This window comes from Entamoeba invadens (assembly GCF_000330505.1).
Source record: "Entamoeba invadens IP1 unplaced genomic scaffold scaff_1105074726617, whole genome shotgun sequence".
NCBI classification, from domain to species: domain Eukaryota; phylum Evosea; order Mastigamoebida; family Endamoebidae; genus Entamoeba; species Entamoeba invadens.
Genome location: NW_004440240.1, coordinates 58,976 through 79,411, shown reverse-complemented (window position 1 = coordinate 79,411; position 20,436 = coordinate 58,976). Strand labels below are relative to the sequence as shown.

The 20,436-nt window shown below is 29.3% G+C and overlaps 7 protein-coding genes across 7 annotated transcripts; all 7 read right to left on the bottom strand.

The window, feature by feature from the left end:
* Positions 1-466: 466 nt before the first annotated feature.
* EIN_193230 (protein serine/threonine kinase, putative) lies at positions 467-5,596 on the bottom strand (the record flags this gene model as incomplete). The annotated part of the gene is made up of 1 exon (XM_004255407.1): positions 467-5,596. The coding sequence occupies one exon, from the start codon at positions 5,594-5,596 to the stop codon at positions 467-469; it is 5,130 nt and encodes a 1,709-aa protein (XP_004255455.1).
* A 2,892-nt stretch (positions 5,597-8,488) lies between these two features.
* EIN_193220 (hypothetical protein) lies at positions 8,489-10,111 on the bottom strand (the record flags this gene model as incomplete). The annotated part of the gene is made up of 1 exon (XM_004255406.1): positions 8,489-10,111. The coding sequence occupies one exon, from the start codon at positions 10,109-10,111 to the stop codon at positions 8,489-8,491; it is 1,623 nt and encodes a 540-aa protein (XP_004255454.1).
* An 878-nt stretch (positions 10,112-10,989) lies between these two features.
* On the bottom strand, positions 10,990-12,873 carry EIN_193210 (hypothetical protein; the record flags this gene model as incomplete). Its single annotated transcript, XM_004255405.1, has 1 exon — positions 10,990-12,873. One exon carries the CDS (start codon positions 12,871-12,873, stop codon positions 10,990-10,992), a length of 1,884 nt encoding a protein of 627 aa, XP_004255453.1.
* A 560-nt stretch (positions 12,874-13,433) lies between these two features.
* EIN_193200 (hypothetical protein) lies at positions 13,434-15,179 on the bottom strand (the record flags this gene model as incomplete). The annotated part of the gene is made up of 1 exon (XM_004255404.1): positions 13,434-15,179. The coding sequence occupies one exon, from the start codon at positions 15,177-15,179 to the stop codon at positions 13,434-13,436; it is 1,746 nt and encodes a 581-aa protein (XP_004255452.1).
* Positions 15,180-16,069: 890 nt separating this feature from the next.
* On the bottom strand, positions 16,070-16,396 carry EIN_193190 (hypothetical protein; the record flags this gene model as incomplete). The annotated part of the gene is made up of 1 exon (XM_004255403.1): positions 16,070-16,396. One exon carries the CDS (start codon positions 16,394-16,396, stop codon positions 16,070-16,072), a length of 327 nt encoding a protein of 108 aa, XP_004255451.1.
* Positions 16,397-17,283: 887 nt separating this feature from the next.
* EIN_193180 (hypothetical protein) lies at positions 17,284-17,750 on the bottom strand (the record flags this gene model as incomplete). Its single annotated transcript, XM_004255402.1, has 2 exons — positions 17,284-17,536; positions 17,638-17,750. The coding sequence occupies 2 exons, from the start codon at positions 17,748-17,750 to the stop codon at positions 17,284-17,286; spliced, it is 366 nt and encodes a 121-aa protein (XP_004255450.1).
* Positions 17,751-19,287: 1,537 nt separating this feature from the next.
* EIN_193170 (hypothetical protein) lies at positions 19,288-20,390 on the bottom strand (the record flags this gene model as incomplete). The annotated part of the gene is made up of 3 exons (XM_004255401.1): positions 19,288-19,895; positions 20,012-20,152; positions 20,294-20,390. Coding segments are annotated over 3 exons (846 nt in total), but the record flags the coding sequence as incomplete, so codon positions are not given.
* Between the last annotated feature and the right edge of the window lie 46 nt (positions 20,391-20,436).

Here is a 20,436-nt window from a genome sequence, read left to right as displayed (position 1 = left end):
TATTATACAATTTGTTTGAGATTTTCTCATTCACATTTTTAATTTGTTTTTGTATTGTTCTTGATTGTAACAGTAAGAATAATGTCGAATAACAAAATACTCCAATTATATAAAATGAACAATTTTTATATCATAATTCTTGTGATTTGTTCTCTTCTGTTTTTTGTTATATTTTGTTATTTTTTTAATAAAAAATTAATATTATTAGTAAGAATAAAAATGAACAATTTGTTATTAAAATATTTTTAATATAATAGTTACATAATCTACAATAACAATTTCCTAAGATATTTATAATTTTTTTAATAATTTTATTATTTATTATTATTAATTAAACTATATATTAATAATAATATCTAATTTATAATAAAACTAATATAATTGCAACTTATTCTAATTTGATTAAACCATTTTGTTTATTAAAAATAATAATTATTATAATAATATAATAATAATAATTATAAGATCAATTCAAGTAATTTTCAAGCATTTCGATAGTTTCCTTTATATCGCATCTTTCTTGTGTATTTTGTTCCCACATCATATTTAAAATATCAAACAGTTTTATTGGGATTTCTTCTGGTCTTTCAAATCGTTTTCCAGCACTAATAAAATCTGCAATTGACCATGGAAAAATAAATTTGTCTTTAGGGAATGGGTCTTTCCAGATAAACACTTCATACATTGAAATAGCAAATGAAAAGACGTCTGCGCCTTTTGTGTATTTTTCTTTGTTTAAGACCTCAGGCGCCATGTATTTTGGTGTACCAATTCCCTTAGTGAATGTCATATTAGAAACAAGTTGATTCACATTTCTTGCACTTCCAAAATCCGTCAATTTAGCATTGACCTTGTCGTTTGAATCAAGTGAAAACACAAGGAAATTGTCTGGTTTTATATCTCTATGTAACACCCCATTCTCATGTAAATACAAAATACCTTTAGACGCATCTAAACACAATTTGACTTTCATGTTAACCGCAATCTCTTCGTTTTTCATGTGTTTCATTAAGTCTCTAACACTCCCATATTGAGCAAATTCAGTTACAATACAAATCTTATTTGGTATAAACACGGCACCATAAAAGTGAATTATATATTCACTTCTAAACTTGTCTAACATGGCAACTTCCTTCTCAAACTCTTGTATGGCCTTATCACTCTGATTCATCTCTTTCATCTTCTTTATGGCAACGTCACTCCCTCTGAACTCCCCTTGATAAACAATCCCAAAACTACCTTCACCAACTTTTTTATTGTCAATTAACTCATCTGGGTCTAATTTAGTTGATATCTCAGTTTTCGCTGTAATTTGAATTTGAATTTCAGTGGTCTTTCCACTTTTCAAATTTGCAGAGAATAAAAGAATTTTGTCGTTTATTTTAGTCGAACAGTTTGGCGTTAAAAATATTTCAAATTCACACGCTTTTCCTTTTGGAATAGCTATAACTTTTGGTTGTGTTCTAAATGAGTATTTATAATTGCTTTCTTTTGAAGAAAACTGTACTTTTACAGTGTTTTTGGAGATATTGCCAACACAGATCAATTCACGCGTTTCTTCACCAACTTTGATGTCGCCAAATGAGTCACTTTCAAATTGTATTTCTTTCATGTTAACAACAATTTCTTGGTTTGAAGTCTTCATAAATTTGACATTGGAACTACTCATAACAAAGAGACAAGTTTTCTTTCTTTCTTCTTCTTGCCTTTTGTGTTGTAACACCTTTAAAATGAGTAAGAGTGTTAATAAGATGAGTGTTAGTATTATTATCACTATGAACAAAACACTTATAAATATGACCCACCACACCGCTCGTGAATTACAAGACGTCCCTGAAGATTCTGGAATATACCAAAAAGAACACTTTGAACATTTCGAATTGACAATTTCGACACATTTTGAAACTCCACTCATTGGAATACACTTCTCACCTTTAAGAATTAAAGAGTCTTCACAAAGCACACAAACTCCATATTGCACACACTCAGTACAATTATCTGTTTTTGAATTACAAGGCAGACACCTTTGATTGTCAATATAAAAACCTGTATCACACAACAGACAACCACTCTGACTTTTTGATGTGCAATTCACCAATTCTTCATAAGAAACACATTTGGTCGAATCTGTTAATAAATAATTTTCTTTTTCACAATTAAGACACGTGGAATTCTGATTACAATTAGCACAACTTTCTATGCACTTCTCGCACATACCTTTGGCGTTTCTAAAGTATTTAAAATCACAAAGCGCGCACGAGGAACCACCTTTTATAAGTCTATTACAATGATTTGATATACCAGAAATGAGTGCACACGATCCATTATCTTGTAAATAATATCCATCTTCACACAAAAGACACTGTCTTTCATTGTAACAATCGATACAGTTATTAAAACATTTTTCACAATAATTGTTTGAAAGATAGTACCCAGTTTTACACTGGTAACATCGGTCTTTTTCAGGTGTTAATTTAATACACTTATCATGTTGTGTTTCTATCGTTATACATGAGTTATTGACATCATGGAAATACCCTTCGTCACATACTTGACAGTTTTCGTTTTTCCAAGATACTAAACAGTTTGTATTGATGTCACAAAAGCCGCTGGAATTGATTGAATAATTGGTTGTTGCACAAATCGTGCAAAAAGTATTTGGTGTCATTTGACAACTTGTTTCTGAAAGTACTTCACATTGTCCTGTTATTGCGTTAATAATACCATTTTGAGAACAATTAAAACACATTTTGGAATCACAAGAATCACACAATTCGCCATATTTCATAGAACAGTTTTCACACACATTTTCTTCATAATTTAAATAAAACGAATTTTTGCAGAAGATCACTTTAGTGTTACTGGAGAGTTCAACATTACTCTGTATTTCACAAAATTTGGAAGTCTCATTTTCAACTAAAAAGCTTTTAGTGTTGCAAATTTGGCAAAGTGTAGAGTTGTAACATTGAATGCAATTATCTGAACATGGAAGACATTTTACTAATGAACTGTAATATCCAATAATACACTTTCTTATACTTTGTAACTCGTATAACACAATATTTCCTTTTGCGTCATTTGTTCGAGTACAAATGCCATTGTTATTAAAGTAGTAATTCCTTTTACAAAGTACACACTTGTTATTAGAACAATGTTGACATTGAGACCCACACTGTACACAGTTGTTTCTATTTGCTTCATAACCTAATTTACATTCTTCACAGATTGAATATGTCTTAGTTGTATAAATGTTATCACAATATTTTGATATAGGACTACATATATTGTTAAAAAGATAATACGAATTGTTACACGCTAAACACATTGAATTGTAATTACCAACTGCTTTTGCTTCCAACGATTTACATGGATAGTTAGTGTCACTGGTTATTACCAAGTCATTTTGAGCTGATTTGGAATTTAATTTTTGAGTGGATATTTCAAAACCAAAATTGGTGCCAAGAAACAATTTTGATGTTCCAGAAAGCAGTTTATAATTTCCTTTATTTAAAGAATTTTTCGATATCATTAATATAGTTTCTTTTGTTTCATTAAATTGTGTGTTCCAGTTTTGTTTCTTCTCGAATGTTATTTGTTTATAGTTTTGGTAGTATTGACTAAACACACCTTTGAAATCGCTCGGTTGTTTCAAGTATTTATTTTTGATTACAAGAGTAGCATTTTCAGTATTAATTGGGCAATGAAGTACTTTGTTTTCATAACTTTGATAATCGTCTATGTTATTCCCAGTAAAATTACAACAAGTTTTTTGTGATAAAGAAACGCCATTTGGACAGACTCTCACTAATTTGTTTTGAATAAAAATAGAATTAGATAACGTGAATATTCTATTTTGATAGGTTTGAAATGAAATTAATTCAACGCAAAAGTCGGTTGGACGTGTGTTTAACCATCTGATTGCTTTTGATAATTTTGTACATTCAAAAACTCCTCCTCTTTCAATTTGTATTTTTCCATTGTAATTTATGTTGTTTGTGACATCATTCAATAAAATTTGTACGTTTTGTTCGATAGCTAATGAACCTCCTTTTTTCACAATACAATGCGTGTTTTTAACAAATTGTATTTCACTCTTGACAGTCATTTTTGTATATAGAAGGAGGTCTCTTTCAAGTTTAATAAATGACACAATTAATTCATGATCACCATTAATAGTTAAAGTCCTATCGAGAACGTTTATTTGTTTCCAATTTTGATCATCTGTCAAAGTGTATTTATCCGTTTTAAGTTGTAATATCAATTCAGACTGTGTTGTGTAGTTAAAGCAATCTCCTTTATATAAAGCATTCTCAGATGATGGGTCCCAAGTTCCTTGAGTGTAATTACAATAACACATATACCCATCATTGTTGGTGTAAAATGCTCTAAATCCACAAGAACTTAAAACGTTATTTTTATTTGTCAATTTTCCTTTTATAACAAAAAGAATTGCATTTTTAAATTCCTCGTTATACACAACATTCATAACATTCAAATCATATGAAAATTGATACATCCCAATTGAATTGATCTGCAAATTGTTAATCAAAACGTTTATATTAAAAACGACCGTTGTGTTTTGGTTCATATCAAACTTTTCAAAAGTCAAAATTGAATTTGTTTTGCTTATGGAGTTTAAAAAGTAATTATTAAATGTAGAGAAGATAACAGAATACCATTTTGAAATTTGAACATTCACATTAATCTGTGATTCTAAATTATCAGTTGTTAAATCCAAATCAAATAAAGATGAGTTGTATCTACAATCTGGAAATGTCCAATTATAATCTTCTATTATTTCCATGTCGTTTTCTCGTTTACAACCACAAGTTGTCGTCACATTGCCTGTTATTTTTTCATCAAGAACAGCTAAAAATCTTTTGTACCCATTTCGTTCACACACTGATCTTCCAGTAAAATATTTGTTATTAATTAACTTTTCGTATTTCACTTTTACATTCTCTTCATCTACATTTCCTGTAAATAAAAATCTGAGTTGAGAATATTGTTGTCCATAGATGTCCAAATATTTAAAAAGAAATTCAACATAATTTGGTTTTTCTTTTCCATCAATAAAAAGTTGTGGGGGTTTGTCTATTCTTGTGATATAATTATCAATTCTGATGTTTTCCTTGATATCTGAGTAGATTGAAATGGCTTTAAAATGAAGATCAATACCAAGAATTTTGCCATTATCAACGGATTTCCGACAAAAAGTTTCATTATTAAAACACCCCACAGAAACAAATAAACCGTCAGGTCTTGCACGTTCTTGGATATAGAAACTGTGATATGAATATTTTTCTCGAATAAATAAAGTTTTTAAATTAATCACATGATAATCTATAAACTGGAAAATTCTATACTCATTCCCACCAGGTGTAATTTCTTCGAATGTTTTTATATCTCCCATACAACACCCGTTTCCAAAAATGAAAGTATCTTTATTGCAATTCCAATAATCTCTGAAACACTTTTCAACGTTATTGTACCAAGAAATGACACCATTAACTTCACACCAGTCATTAATACCCATTACATACAAAATTAAAAGGTGTATCAATATATGTGAATTTATCATGAATTTAAAGCTCATTAATCTTTTGTTTGAAACTATAGTCAAATTATATAAATTAATTTATCTAAATTTAAATAAATACTATTGATTGATTAATAAAATATTAAATTTATATCCTATATCACAAAGTTGTATTGACTTGCCGAAATTCTTATCGGTTTATTTTTTGATGATTTTGGGTATTTTTTAAAAAAATCCTTTAAGATTCTTTAAAATAGACAAAAAGGTTTTTTATTTTTGTACATAAAACCAAAAATATTCAAAGCATATTCAGTAATTTGAATCAAGTCAAAGTATTAAAAAACAATAAATATAAATTGATGAATTATATAATTTATATATTATCCTGAAATATTTCAGTTTTGTATATATATCTTGTAAAAACAAAAAATGTTTTAAAATTAACAAAGAATCAACTATGGTAAGAAAAATCCGGTTGCAAAGATTTGTTTTTATAAATTATTGGTATTAAAAAAACTTTTTTGGGAAGATAATTAATTAAAACAAAATGAAATGATAATGAATTATTAAATTGAATGTTTTAATAAAAAATTATATAACAATCAAATGGAATCATGTTGAAAACATTCTAAATTAAATTATTGCTTTTTAACAAGTTTTAATAATTTGAAATAAATTTAAAACATTTTATAAAATCCCTTTTAGTCAAAACGTCAAACTATTTATACATAACCGACAGGGTTTAACATGTCTAAATTAAACAGCTTTTTCAAATCAAGAATTCCTCTTTCAAGCAACCCTTGCATGGCTTTCAGAACACAGATCAGTCACGAGTTAAAGAATTTAAAAATTGGCTTCTTCATAAACATTGTTTTTGTTCAAACAATTAAAAACTAATAAAAATAATATTTGGTAATAAATTACAAAATTTTTTTGATGTAATTATTAAAATATAATATAAATAATCGTTATGAATAAAGAGAAAGGATAAAGGAACTATAAAAGTGCCAATGGATGTTCTTTGATGTTTAAGGGTGTTTTTTCGTTATTAAGGATGTTATTAATGTGTATAAAAAGTACTTTTTATTATTTGTGTGTCCACAGAGTTACTGAAACTAGATAAAGTATTATATATTTTACCAATAATTTTATCAGACAAAAAATTATTTGTATCTAAAAATAAATTTATTTGAAAACAAATGCCATTATATTCAAAAATATATTATAAACAAATAGTTTCAATAATTAACATTAATATTATTATTTATTATTTCGAAGTAAAATCAATAAGATTTTTTGAAATCTAAAACAATTCCCAGATTTTTGTAAATAATGAAAACAGAAAACAGAATTTGTGTTGATAATTTATTTTTTATAAAATAAATACATTGAGTTGGATTAATTTTTAATCAAAATGCACAACACATCACGAACAACATAAACTTCATAAAAATTAAACACTCTCCCAGTTTCATGTATAAATGTGTTATGGTTTATTTTTCATTCACAACAACAAACAAATGGCTCAACAACAACTAATGTTACAACAAGCATTACAATTAACCAATTTATCAACCATGATTAAAAAAGATAAAAAAAGGCGTGGCTAGTCAAGTGGGAAAAAAAGACAAAAAATGTACATGAATATTTCATGGCAACCATAACAACATAACTTTTACAACTAGTTATTCACCAACTAAAATTTAACATCAATATATAATAACTTAAGTTGGACAAACTACATTAGAAAAAAAATGTCACCGATACAACGCTGTTATTATTTAATATCGAATTGGGATTACAGGAACAACCATAAACACAACAAAAAGTGTTTGTTCAAAAAAAACCAAAAAATAAAATATAATAATTTAAAAAATTATTATGTCAAAATTTTAAATGACAAATATCATTTTATAAACTCTTTGCTATGATGTATTTTCTTTTGAAAAAGTTTGTCTCTTATTTGCATATACTGCGTTATATACAAAATCTTTAATGATGTAATAATAACATAACAAATATACTTTTTCTAACTCAGTCAAATTGTTAAATATATAGTTTTTGAACGTCATTTTAAAAATGTGTAACTTGTAAAAAATATGGATTATTTATGCATTAAATTAATTAAATGCTTTGACCATATTATTTATTATGTATGTATAAATATACTTACATAATAATTTATGATATCTAACTTATCTTTAATTAGGTTTGTGTTTTTCATCACTTGTTATTTTTAAACACGTTGATTATATTAATTTTAATTATAAAAAACAATAGTAAGCATTTGTGGTCTAAGGGCAGAATTTCACTTTTCCAAGGTGGAGATCCGGGTTTGAGTCCCGGCAAATGTATTTTTATTATTATTAATACAATTGGCTTATTTAAACATCAAAAATGTGATTCAACACGACCCACAATAAATAAAATAGAAATTGACTTGAGTAATTAATAACAAAGCAAGACGTATACAAAGATACAAAATGCTTAATAACCCCTTTCTCAATCTCAAAAAAGGTAATACATCGACTCCTTCTGAATGTTGTAGTCAGAAAGTTATTTTTCCTCTTCAAGTTGTTAGTCTGCAAAGAAGATTCGTTATTGATCTAATGGAATGCCTTCTTGTTCTTAGATTTTTGCCTTAATAACATTAATTGAATCGTTTAGCTCAACTTCCAATAAAATTGTCTGACCCCTGAGTGTCTTCACAAATATTTGCATCCGTGAATTTAGTTGTTCAAATTCTATTTTTATATACTTTTTTGACACATTTTAATGACATAATACACATTTCAGAACTATTATTGAATAATAATTAACTAATAATGTATGGTATTTTCAAATAACTATATTTTATAGTACATTTATTATTAATATCAACTTATTAAAAATTAAAATATTTTGAATTATTTCTAATCATCGCTTTTTAATTTTCATTTTATTAATTGTTTACTCCTTCTTATCTGTGCTTTTTTCTTCTTCGTTATTAATATCATCGTCTGTGTTGCCTTTTTGCAGATCTTTTAGCAGACGCAATTCAATTTTTTCTCGATTTAATTTACGTTGTTTTCTACTTTCCCTTTTCTGAGTTTTTTGTTGACCTTTTTCCTTTGTTTTTGAACCTTCTTTTTGAAAAGTCGATTTTTTTTCTTCTTCTTTTTTTTGTTCGGAGATTTGGAGCTTTTTTTCTTTGTTTTCTTCCCATTTCTTTTTTTCTTTTTCCTTTAGCTTTCGTACTTCTTCAAAAAAAATTTTCATGTCCTTCCCAAGTTGCTCACAAATTTCCCGATGTTTTGCGAATTCTTCAAGTCCTCTCAAATATTTTTCTTTGACTTCACACACACAACTTTTCTCAAATTCAGTTTTTTTGTGGATGTTACAAACAAATTCCTTTGTTTTTTCTTTCTCTTTTTGTGACACTAAAATAGCATCTCCAAGTTCTTCTATTTTATTGTAAAATATTAAATCACTGAATTTGCCTTTTCCACCACACTGCGCATATAATATTTTGCACATAGCAAGTTTTGTTTTCAAATACATCTCTGAAAAATCAAAGTCTGTTTCTTTATATACGAACCCAAAATTGACCAAATACATTCCGCTGTGGTCTTTGAGATATTGCGAGACATTTTCAAATGCTTTCTCGTTGTGATTTTCAACATCGGGATATGCACTTGTCAACTTTTCATAGATCTCTGGATGTGCTTGACCTTTCACTTGAGGCGGTACAAAGTGTTCAAAGCACATCTCATCCTTTTCGCACTCAATTAACTTCCCATTTTGATAAGTGACTTCTTCCATTAAAATTTCATACACAGAATTTCGTGTGCCAAAAGTGTTACAAAAACACAGCACAAAACTTGAGCCATCGGACATGTCAAATTTTGGTACCTCATAGAAGGGAATCAGTTCTGTGTTATGAAACACCAACTCGTTGCAAAGGGCTTTCAAAGAGGCAAAAACAGTCAAAGCCGTGTTTCTCGCGTCACTCAAAGCGCAGTGGAATTTTTTGTCCAACTTAGTGTGGTACTCGCACTTCTCAGAGACGTGCAAATGCTTGTAAAACATATTGACTTCACCTTTAATTGAAAATTCATCAAATTCTACGTTAAAATGATGAAGTATACAACTAATTAGCATGTGATGTGTAAGTATAGTGTACTGAATATCACTTGTTTTAAATATCGAATTCATCACTTTAACATCCCCTCCACCAACTTTCTCATCTTTCACAACAAAGATTTTGAGACCAGAGTACTTGGACATATAATCAATAAATTGACTGAACCCGACACCCGGTGTCGGGTAAATTAATGAATTGGAGTTAATTCCATGGATTCTAAATGTGTATTTGTCACTCTTTTTACAGCGAATAATTACATGGAAAGAATCGTGTTCAGCCGGATTTGAAAGTGAAACAGTCGAAATACCAATTTCGTTGGTTTTGGGAATTGCATTATAAGAATTTGCAAACTCGAAGTCTATGAAGTGGAGGATCGATGTTTGAAAGTTTTGGAGAAATGTTGGTTCGACGTCGGTCCATTTTAGATATTGAGGTGTTGGTTTACTCATTACTTATTTCATTTTAAAGTTTATAATAAAAATTTATAAAGGGATGAAGTGTGAAAAATATATATAACATAATAAATGTATTACAAATTTACTTTTTAAGATACTTATCGTAGTTTCTATTATTTAGATGTAACTCCATGTATTTATATATAGACTTCTTTATTTCATATGATAAGTATACTAAAAAAATTAAAATTGATATATAATCATAATTATAAAAATACCAATTTAAAAAAAAAGAATAATAATATATAAAGTAAAAAAAGTTGAAAACAAAATTATAGACCATCACAAAACGGTTGTACGGCATCAATATGGAAAAACAATCGTGATTATAATATCAAATTCCTTAAAACTGGAATATAAACACATATAAAAATTTAATAAACAATAGTGATAATTAAAAAAAATGTCAAAATTTGAATTTTTAAACTTGATTATATATAATTATATTATATTATTATATAACAGACACATGAAAAACCGACCGGCAAACTATAAAAATGGTTTCTAAAAACTATTAAATAATTTTTTTAATGTAAAATTTTAAAAAACAGGACCAAAAACAAAAAACAATAATTTACTATAAATTTATGGTTTGCCGGTCGTTTTTTCTGTGCCGGACTATTTTTCGGGTATCTGTAACACCTAAAATAACGCCCTTGTTTTTGTTTTGGCCTGTTTTTACAGGGATATTAATCAAATTTTTGATGATTTTTTTTGGCTTGTATATTGTTTATGCACATAATATAAACTCTAAAAAACGGAAATTTATTAAATTAACTCGAGATTTTTTGATTTTTAGACCACTTGAATTTTGTTCAATGTTATTTAAAGTGTAAAAATAATCCATGAAAAACAATACTAATGAACTTAAATTAATTACTGGCATCAAACACCAATTTTGGATTTGATTTTCCAAATGCAAACTTTTTTATTTTTATCGATTTTTTTAAATTTTTAACCAACACAAGATTTTTACATTTTTCAAAAGCGTAACTTTGAATTAACCGTGTGTTTTTACCAACCCATATATTTTTTATATAATCATTATTGTATAATACATAACCAGCAACAATAGTCACGACGTCTGGAATTATATAAATTCCTTTTTTAATATCCCAGCTATCAATATAATATAACACAATTTCTCCTTTGAATTTGTATTTGGTTTTCAATAATTCATAAATTCGATAATCCACATTTCCGGTATAAATTCCGTCTGTTGGTGGATGTGCAAATTCGATGTTTTTAAGAATTTGAAAATTAATGTTGTACATTTGTTGGTTATTCAACAAATTGTCGTCAAGAAACGTGATTGATGTTAATTTCCCACTTGAGTGAACGTTTAAAAATGTTTTATTTTTATAAAGCAAAGCAGCTTCTTTTATTGTTGTTAGTGATGAAAAGTCAAAACGAGTAATGAGACTCTTTGGTAAAAGTAATTTTTTGATGTTTTTACACTCTTGAAAATTTTCTTTATAACACAAAGTTACACTTTCTGGGACTTTATAAGTATCAATTTCCAAATCTTTTAATCTCACTTCCTCTTCAATAGTCTTTAAGTTTGTGATATTTGATGGTAACATTCCTTTGAAGAATTCACAATCTTTACAAGTATATACATACTCCTCGACTTCTAAATTCTTTATGTCAAATAAAGACTTCATCCAACACCCGGCTTTCCCTTTCATAAAATTAGTACCAACAACTTCAATTGATTGTAACAAATTGCATTGGTACAAATTGTTGAAAGTGATTTTTGAATTCATTGTGAGTGCTGTCAACGTTTTCAAGTTCTCTTGTTCTTCAAAAACCTCCACATGCGACAAATCAAGTCGCTTTAAATCAGTATAAGACAACGCATTTTTGCCAATTACTTTGATAGTTGGCGCAATGCTTTTATCACTCAAATTTTTCATTCCAAAGAAGGCGGCTTCACAAATTTCATTTATTAAGTCGTCAATCGAATAACCATTTAACACATCACTATATGTGATATAAAGTTTTTTCTTGATATTAGAAAATACACTCGAACAAGACGCGTTTAATTCCAATTCAACACTTTGTGAAGAAAATGCCGACACGTGTTCAATAGAAAACACATCATAAAATGGGTATTTTCCACACTTTGTCAAATTTGAGCAAAATGTGAGTGCAGACAGTTTGCCACACCCAATAAAGCATTTTGATCCTAATACATAAACGTGTTCCAAATTGATTTCTTTGAGTGAAACACAATTCTCAAAACAATAATCAGGTATTGTATGTATATTATTGGAAAGGGTTATCATGTTCAATATTTTATTGTTTGCAAAGGTCCTCATTGACAACTTGGATATATAAGAACACTCCAATTCAGTAAATACATTCAACTTTGATCCAAAAGCACTTGGTAATAATACAGTTGCTTCTTTATAAGAACAACCGTTTTGTAAATCACGAAGAGAAAATGTAATTTGTGGGCATATCACTTTCATCTTTTTATTCAACTTTTTGTATTCGGTAAGTTCAAGAGGGTAGTGTATGTAATACTGATAAAATCCAGGGACAAATTTGTCATATTTTCTATATAAGTGTAGTGTTTCAACATTCTTAAAATAACTTCCCATGTTTTTTTCCCATCGAATTGGATTGAAGTGAAACATCAGTGGAATTTCGTTAAACTTCTTGCAAACTAAAACCAACTTTTTGAAGTCGTTCAAATACATAAAATATTTTGAAACAATCATCATCGAGTACCGGTCTAAAAACTTATTCATTTGGTGTATATATGTTTTAAGTTTGACTTTATATTATCATTTCGTAAGAATCAAAATTCCGGTTTTAATTTAAATTTTAACATCAATAAATTTATAATTGACCAATAATATCAAATTGTCTAAAACATCTCAAACTTCGAAGTAAATTAATTAATACATTATTGCCAACAAGTACGATATAAAAACAGTTAAATTATTTGTGTTATATTACAAAAAAAAACAAAATAAATTTATTTGTTTATAATTGTTCTAAACATGATCATAACAAGTCACACATAATGTTAAACAATAAGTAGTGACATCAGCGAACAAAATTGTTTGACAATTTGTAAGAGTTGGCTCACAATAGTTATACATAATTTTCTTTTTTAATATATTTTTGTGGTTTTGACGAATATTATGACGACTCGTCGTGTTTTTGAAAACCAAAAAAGTTTTGAACCGACTTGTAATGATTATTTCTGGATCAAAATCCATAAATAAACAAATTTTGTTGTATTACTATTATTATTTTATTAACAAAAACATTAATAAAATATAATGATTGCTTATTTTGTAAATTAAATGAAATATAGCAATACCATAGTCATCCAAAATAGTATGGATATCGTTCTCGCACCACCCAAATAGCAAACACCATATTTGTCTGGTGTATAATAGTAATCTCCATTATCAATAAACGCATAACATTCAGTGCATTCTCCTAAACTATTTCTGACAACACACCTAAAATAAGGGTCACACTTTCCACTGTTATTTACTTTCATGTTATCATCACATACAGTACAAATTCCTCTGTTATCTTGCACCTGACAATTTTCAACACCATATGTCATAACACACCAACTGTCACTGTCAACACACCAATTTCTATCTTTGCACTTCTCTGTGCATTTCTTGCATTTATAATTGCTGTCTAAGTAATATGTTTGTTGGCACTTTAAACACACATCTCGATCAATGTCATATTCAAGACAATACAAATCTTCTCTGCACACGCCATTAACGTCTCCATAAAATTTACACACACTTTCACATTTATCACATTCATCTTTTGTTGTTAATTTATCGCAGTTGTAAGCACAAGACTTACATGTTGTGCCGTCCATGTAATATCCATTTTTACAGTCAGTGCAACTTGAAGTTGTTGTTGTGGTGCAAACTCCACAATTTGAATCGGCACATTTAGTGCATGTTGTACCAACTAATATATATCCTTCTAAACATGTTTTGCACTGCGAAGGAGTTGATGCTTCACATGTTTTACAATTAACACCACATTTAATACACAGACTCGGACTTTCTAAAGTCAGTTGATACCCATCTTTACAAGAAGTACAAGAAAGTTGTGTATTGAATTCTTCAGCACTTGTACATGCATCGGGATATGCAATACATCGTTGACCAGTGACAAGCCCATACCCACTTTCACACTCTTCACATTCATATTTCGTCTGAGAACATGTCACACAATGAGATATCTTTTCAGTGCAATTCTTGCATGTAGTTCCTTCTAAAATGTATTTATCAGTACACTCCAAGCAAGCGTTTTCAGTGCACTTTAAACAATCAGAAACACATTTGTGACACTCGCTGTTGATTAAAGAATATCCAAATGCACATTTAGAACATTGTGTATTTGTCACTTCAGTACATCCAGCTTTTTTAACACATTTGTTGTTGATAACAAAATAACTTGTCTCGCACACACTGCACTCAGTCTCTGTTTTATAAACCAAGCAGTTATTTATTTCGCCACGAATACACTTCCAAATTCTTTCATAAAGAAAATAGCCATCAATACACTTAACACACTGTTGAGTGTTCACATCATATTTCTGGCAATTTGGCTGATACAATTCACATTTGTTATTAACGAGTTTATAATTATCTGCACATTCGGTACACGTTTTGCAGTCAGTGGTACCTTTGAGACATCCGTCGTTAAGACCAGAGCAATTTCCACACGTTTTTGAGTCAAAAAGAGTGAAATTGGAAACACAGCTTTTGCAGGTCAAAACATCTTGGTCGTTAAAATAATACTCGGAACAATTGTCCTCTCCAGAAACACACTTGTTGGTCGTAAAGTCAAATTTGTGACCCGGGAAACACTCAAGACATCGACTTTGATCGTCAATTAAAGCACAGTGAGCAGATTGTGAGTTGGTGCATTCACCTTTAATGAGGACGTAGTTTTGAGTACATCTAATGCAAACATCATTACTATCAAACGCGTAACAATGTTTTGTGGTAACTGCGTATGTTATATAAAATAGAAAGAAATTGATTAAAAGTAACATGAACATCACACAAATAAATTATTAGTTGTTACTATTTGTTATTTTAATATGTAATTATATTATTTTTAATACTTTGTTCTGGAACTTTTCAATGCGTTTTTATTTGAAGAAATGTTTAAATATGTCATTGAACAAACCATTTATTCAATGAGGAATATTTTTTGTTACTAAATTTTATTTTTTGTTATTTAATTGATTGTTAATGTTAGTGATAAAATTAAATTAAACTTATTTCGAAATTAAGTTCTAATTATAATAATCGAATCAAAGAAAAATATAATTGATCAAGTATAATATTTATAACTATTGACTATATTAATTCATTTACAATGTTAAGTTTGATTCAAAAAAATAATTATTAAATGAATTAATATTTATTTATTGTTGTAATATTGTCTTATTGTTTTTCTCTATTAATTCTTTGCTGTAATATGGAACACTCGTACATACTTGCTCCAAACGAATACATATCGGCCGGTGTTTTGTATTTGAACTTAAGAAGTACTTTTGGGGCCATATCAAGAGGATTACCAACATATTTAGTACTTTGGTTTGATTGTTATATTTTCCATCAAACTGTTGATATTTCGACTCGATCCAAAGTCCGTCAGTTTGCCGTTTGCAGTGACTTTATCTTCTAACAAGAAAATGAGGATGTTATCTGGCTTTATGTTTCGATGGAAGATCTTATTAATGTACATACAAAATCATCTTGAAGCATCTAAATACATCTTTATCTTTATTTTGTTTGTTAAAAAAGTGCACTATATACACTTTTCTGAATTTTTTTTGCAACTTCCTTCTCAAATTCGTCGATTATGTCAAGCAACTTTGTGTGCTCTTTCATCTTTTTGATTGCAACGGTAATGCACAATCAGTATATTTTATTATATAATTTATAACAAAGTCCATTTATAAACGATCCCAAACCCACCAACACCCAAATAACTCTCTTCTTTGACTTCTGAATAATTGAAACTTGTTGTTACTTCCGTCGCGATTTCCATGCTCAGTGTTCCGATTGTTCGTTTCCCATTAAACGCGTTGTCGACGACAATTTGCAATTTGTCTTGAATATGTGTCGAGCAAAGTGGCTTAATTGATATTTCGACTTTGCACCCTTCTCGTCGCTTCAAAACGACTTTGTCGAGGTGGAAAGGATTTTGTACTTCTTTGTAGTGATCATCTCTGATATGATCGAGATGATAACTGTGTGGCGGCATTTTAAATTGCCAAATGAACTGTTTTGCTTTGAAAATTCATTGACTGGAATGGGTTTGCTGTCACTTCCAACAGTCAAGAGTGAAGTTCTCACCTCCACCGAACTGCGTTTCAAGAAGTTCTATTCTGTCCTCTATGTCGTGATGGATGGAATTGATACTTCTGTCTTTGTTGATGAGCAAAAGAGTTTATTAAACGCGTTGAATGTGACATGTCACAAGTTTAAGACCTTTGCGACAAAGGATTGGCCCTCGATGCGCTGTGAGATCCTCAGCCAGATCCTCACCCGTGTCGACAAACAGACAAAAGCAATTCAAAGTGCCTAAAAAAAGTCGAATTACCTGAAACAGTCTTCAACAATGATCAGGGGGTCGAGATGGATTCTGAAGGCGTTTGGTGTGTAGCCAGTACAGAGCAGACCTTTATCAGTGTATCAGGAATGAAGATGTTAAACCCTCGAGAAAAGACGGTAATAGTGACCGTCAACAAATACGTGTTACCAAAGTGAGCAAAAGGAACTGAATGTGACTGACTCCTCGATATTTGTAAAACAGCCAATGAACTTCCCCGATTACTTCCAATTCAAAATTAACTTGTCCAACAAGAGAAGGAATACTCTCGAAGAAAAGAACTAAGACGTTGTCTGTCTGTAATTCATCAATTAAAAAGAGCTACTGGTTTTTAAATAGTTTAATTTACTATTTTTGTATAGTTTATTTTTAATTGTTTTTTTAGTAAAATTTTAATTAATAATTTGATTTAATTAAAAAAACTATTCGGTGTTGGTTGAAAAAAGAATTAATTATTTAAACTTTAATTTAATAGAATACTTTTCTGTTCATTTTTCTATTTTAATATCGACGCCGTTTGGAGGTGTTTGAAGTTCCATTTAAACTGGCGTGTATTCTTGAGTCATTTTTGCTTGTTTTGCTTTCTTTGGTTTTGATTTAAGGAGTGGAAATGGTGGTGGAATTGGACTGAACAAGAAGTCCGTCCAATTTTTAATAAAGCCCATGTTGTAAGCGCGGAATTTCTTTATTTTGTCGTTTGTTGTTTGACCAAAGGATATTTGGATGACGTGTCGAGTGAACAAATAGCCAATTAAACCAAAACAGACGAAGCAATAGAGGAAAATGAAGGGTCTTTGTGTAATTTGATTGAATGGTTTTTATAATAGTAAATATACTATATATTCTATACATACTATATAGTTTAAAATACTAAATATATAGTAATAACAAACTCTAAGAAGTAGTGCGATTTCCAAGACTTCAAAAACGCCTTCCAGCTCCATGGCTTTTCAATTGGAACTAAAAGTCCCGCCAAAGAACACGCCATGATATACGCCAAATACATTAAACTCCAAAAGAGAAGGAAGAAGTACGACCTGTAATTCCTTCTTATAAGTTATTATACTTCTACTATTAATTTATTATACTTATAATTATTAATATATACTATATATATAGTATACTCTCTATCGACTGATTTAAATAGTTTTATATTGAAACAAACCAAGGGCAATGATGATCAAATTAATCAACACAATTGTTACAATACGAGCAGTGAGAACCCCTTAATGGTCTGACTATTAAACATGTGACACGGTATTTCCTCGTTACATACTCTGCATTTTAAAGTTGCACGTCTTCGTCACATGTTTTGCACCGTTGGGGGTAATTCAAATCATTCTGATCTTTCGAGGGATTATTCCCGGGTTCGCGTTCGTCGTGAAGATATCCAAGAGCTTGACATGCTTTCGTTCCCCGCAGTTCTAATCAATTTATTTCATCTTATTTATTCATAGAAATTTATCAATGAAAACAAACAACAATTGTACAGAAGAAAAAGAGTGATGGGATAAACCACGCAATGTTATAATCGACTATAAGCCACCTCACACTGTCGATGAGTACATTCTTTCTTTCCATCCTAAAAACAAACGAAGCAATCCAGTGAAATATCGTAGGTACCAAGACCATCACAACTTTTATATTGACTCTGTAATATTCCCCACCAATTACGCATTTACTGTGGCAATAGTTTCGTGAGATTGGTAACACATTGCTATAAACAAGTTGATATTCTGCTTCCGCGTCGTTGTGAATGATTTCTTCTTTTTCTTTAGGTGTTGGTGTCATAGAGTAGTTAATGTTCATCCCTTCTCAATAACAATACAGAAATGAGTTCTCTAAATTCAAGAATTAATAAGTCGACTTGTTCTTCTATTTCTTGATCTAATGGAACAAATTATTGATAAATCTATTTATAATTTTTACCTTTTTTTACTATTCTTTTAGTATTCTTTCTAGTTTTCAACATAATATCTTTCATTTCATTGGTTCAATATTCTCTTGATGAAATAGTAATGGTCTATCTATTAAAGCACCCCACTAATCACTCTTTTCTATTTTAAATCTTTTCTTTCCTTATAAAATGGATAAATGGACTTATCTCACATTTTCAACATTAAGAAGTTATTAAATAACATACCCACAATTTATTTATTTCATTTCTACACAGTTCTTTCAAATAACAACACAGGCTTGCGATATATCAGCAGTAATTCATTCACTAGATCTTCTTTAAGTCTTAAATCCCCATCTTGTCGCGCTATAATGATATCATCACACAATTGCAGTAGCCCCAAACAATCGGGCAAGTCTTTGAACATGATAATATGTGCCATCCCCTAGTAATTCGACTTCAGTAACAAGTACAAGACAACAACATAGTACAGCCCGATAATCCCCTGTGAACTCAACGATGATATCAACATGCTAGTAGGCACTTTCGGTGATGCAATATACAGTTTGGTCTATTCTTGAAAAAATCACCATGTTTTCGGTACACTCATATTCCGAGTCATTTAAAAGATTTTTTGAATCAATTTCTAAAGAACAAATGCAGCAAATAATGATATGAATGTGATAAATATGATGTCTGTGATAATTATAAGTAAGATGACCCACCACAGTGGAATATTCTGGTATTGATTGAGCTGTTCAGAACTCGCTTTACTCCAAAAAGAACATTTAGAACAAAATTCGCCATTTGTTTCAACACAGAAAGCAACATTCGAGTTCACATGTTTACTTTCTGAGAGATAGAAACTGGTCTGACACTTTTTACACCGATACAAATATTTATCACACACCGCACAATGTTCCGAAATGGACGAACATGGAACACACTGCATGTTGTTATTAAGGGAATATAGATCGTCACACATCTCACACCCATAATTACATAAATTACCAATAATGGCACAAACTTTTAAGTATGTTGTCTTTTCACATGAATACGTCTCATTGACAAAATAATAGATGAAGCACTTTAAACACTCAAAATCACTCAAACACATCGAACAAAAACTGGAACATAAAAGAAATGATTCGTTCAAGAGAAAGTGGTCTGTTTCACAGACAACATAATGACTTGTATCTTTCATTAAAGCCAATGCGCAGTTTGGGAACTCGTTAATTAAAGTAATTAAAAAAACTATAATTTTAAACAATACAAATAAAAAAAGTATTATATAATGTTATTAAAACAATTAAAATAATTTAATATAAATTATTGAAATAATTATTAATTGTTTATTAATAATACAATACTATATAATAATGTAATCCCATAATTTAAAATTTTAAATATATTTAAAATTATAAACATTACTAATTCAAATATCAAAGCGATGAAGTCTATAAAGTAAACCTGAATATTCATATAGTGATGGTTGTCAAGTATAGACCGAGCTTTTTATAAAAATCATTGATTATTCTATAATATAAAAAATATTTTTTCTATTTTATTGACCATTTTATAAAATAACCAACCAAAAACAAAATTATAAGAATACAATAATTAGAATTAAACTTCCACAAGTCGAAAATAACCTTTATTAATTATTGAATAAACTCCAGTGACACCATTCAAAGTTGTTACTTGTGGAATTATAAGCAGATTTACTGTTGGTTTTGATGGTAATAAGAACTCTTTGGTATTTTAAATATTGACACTCATATTATCTAAATTAATT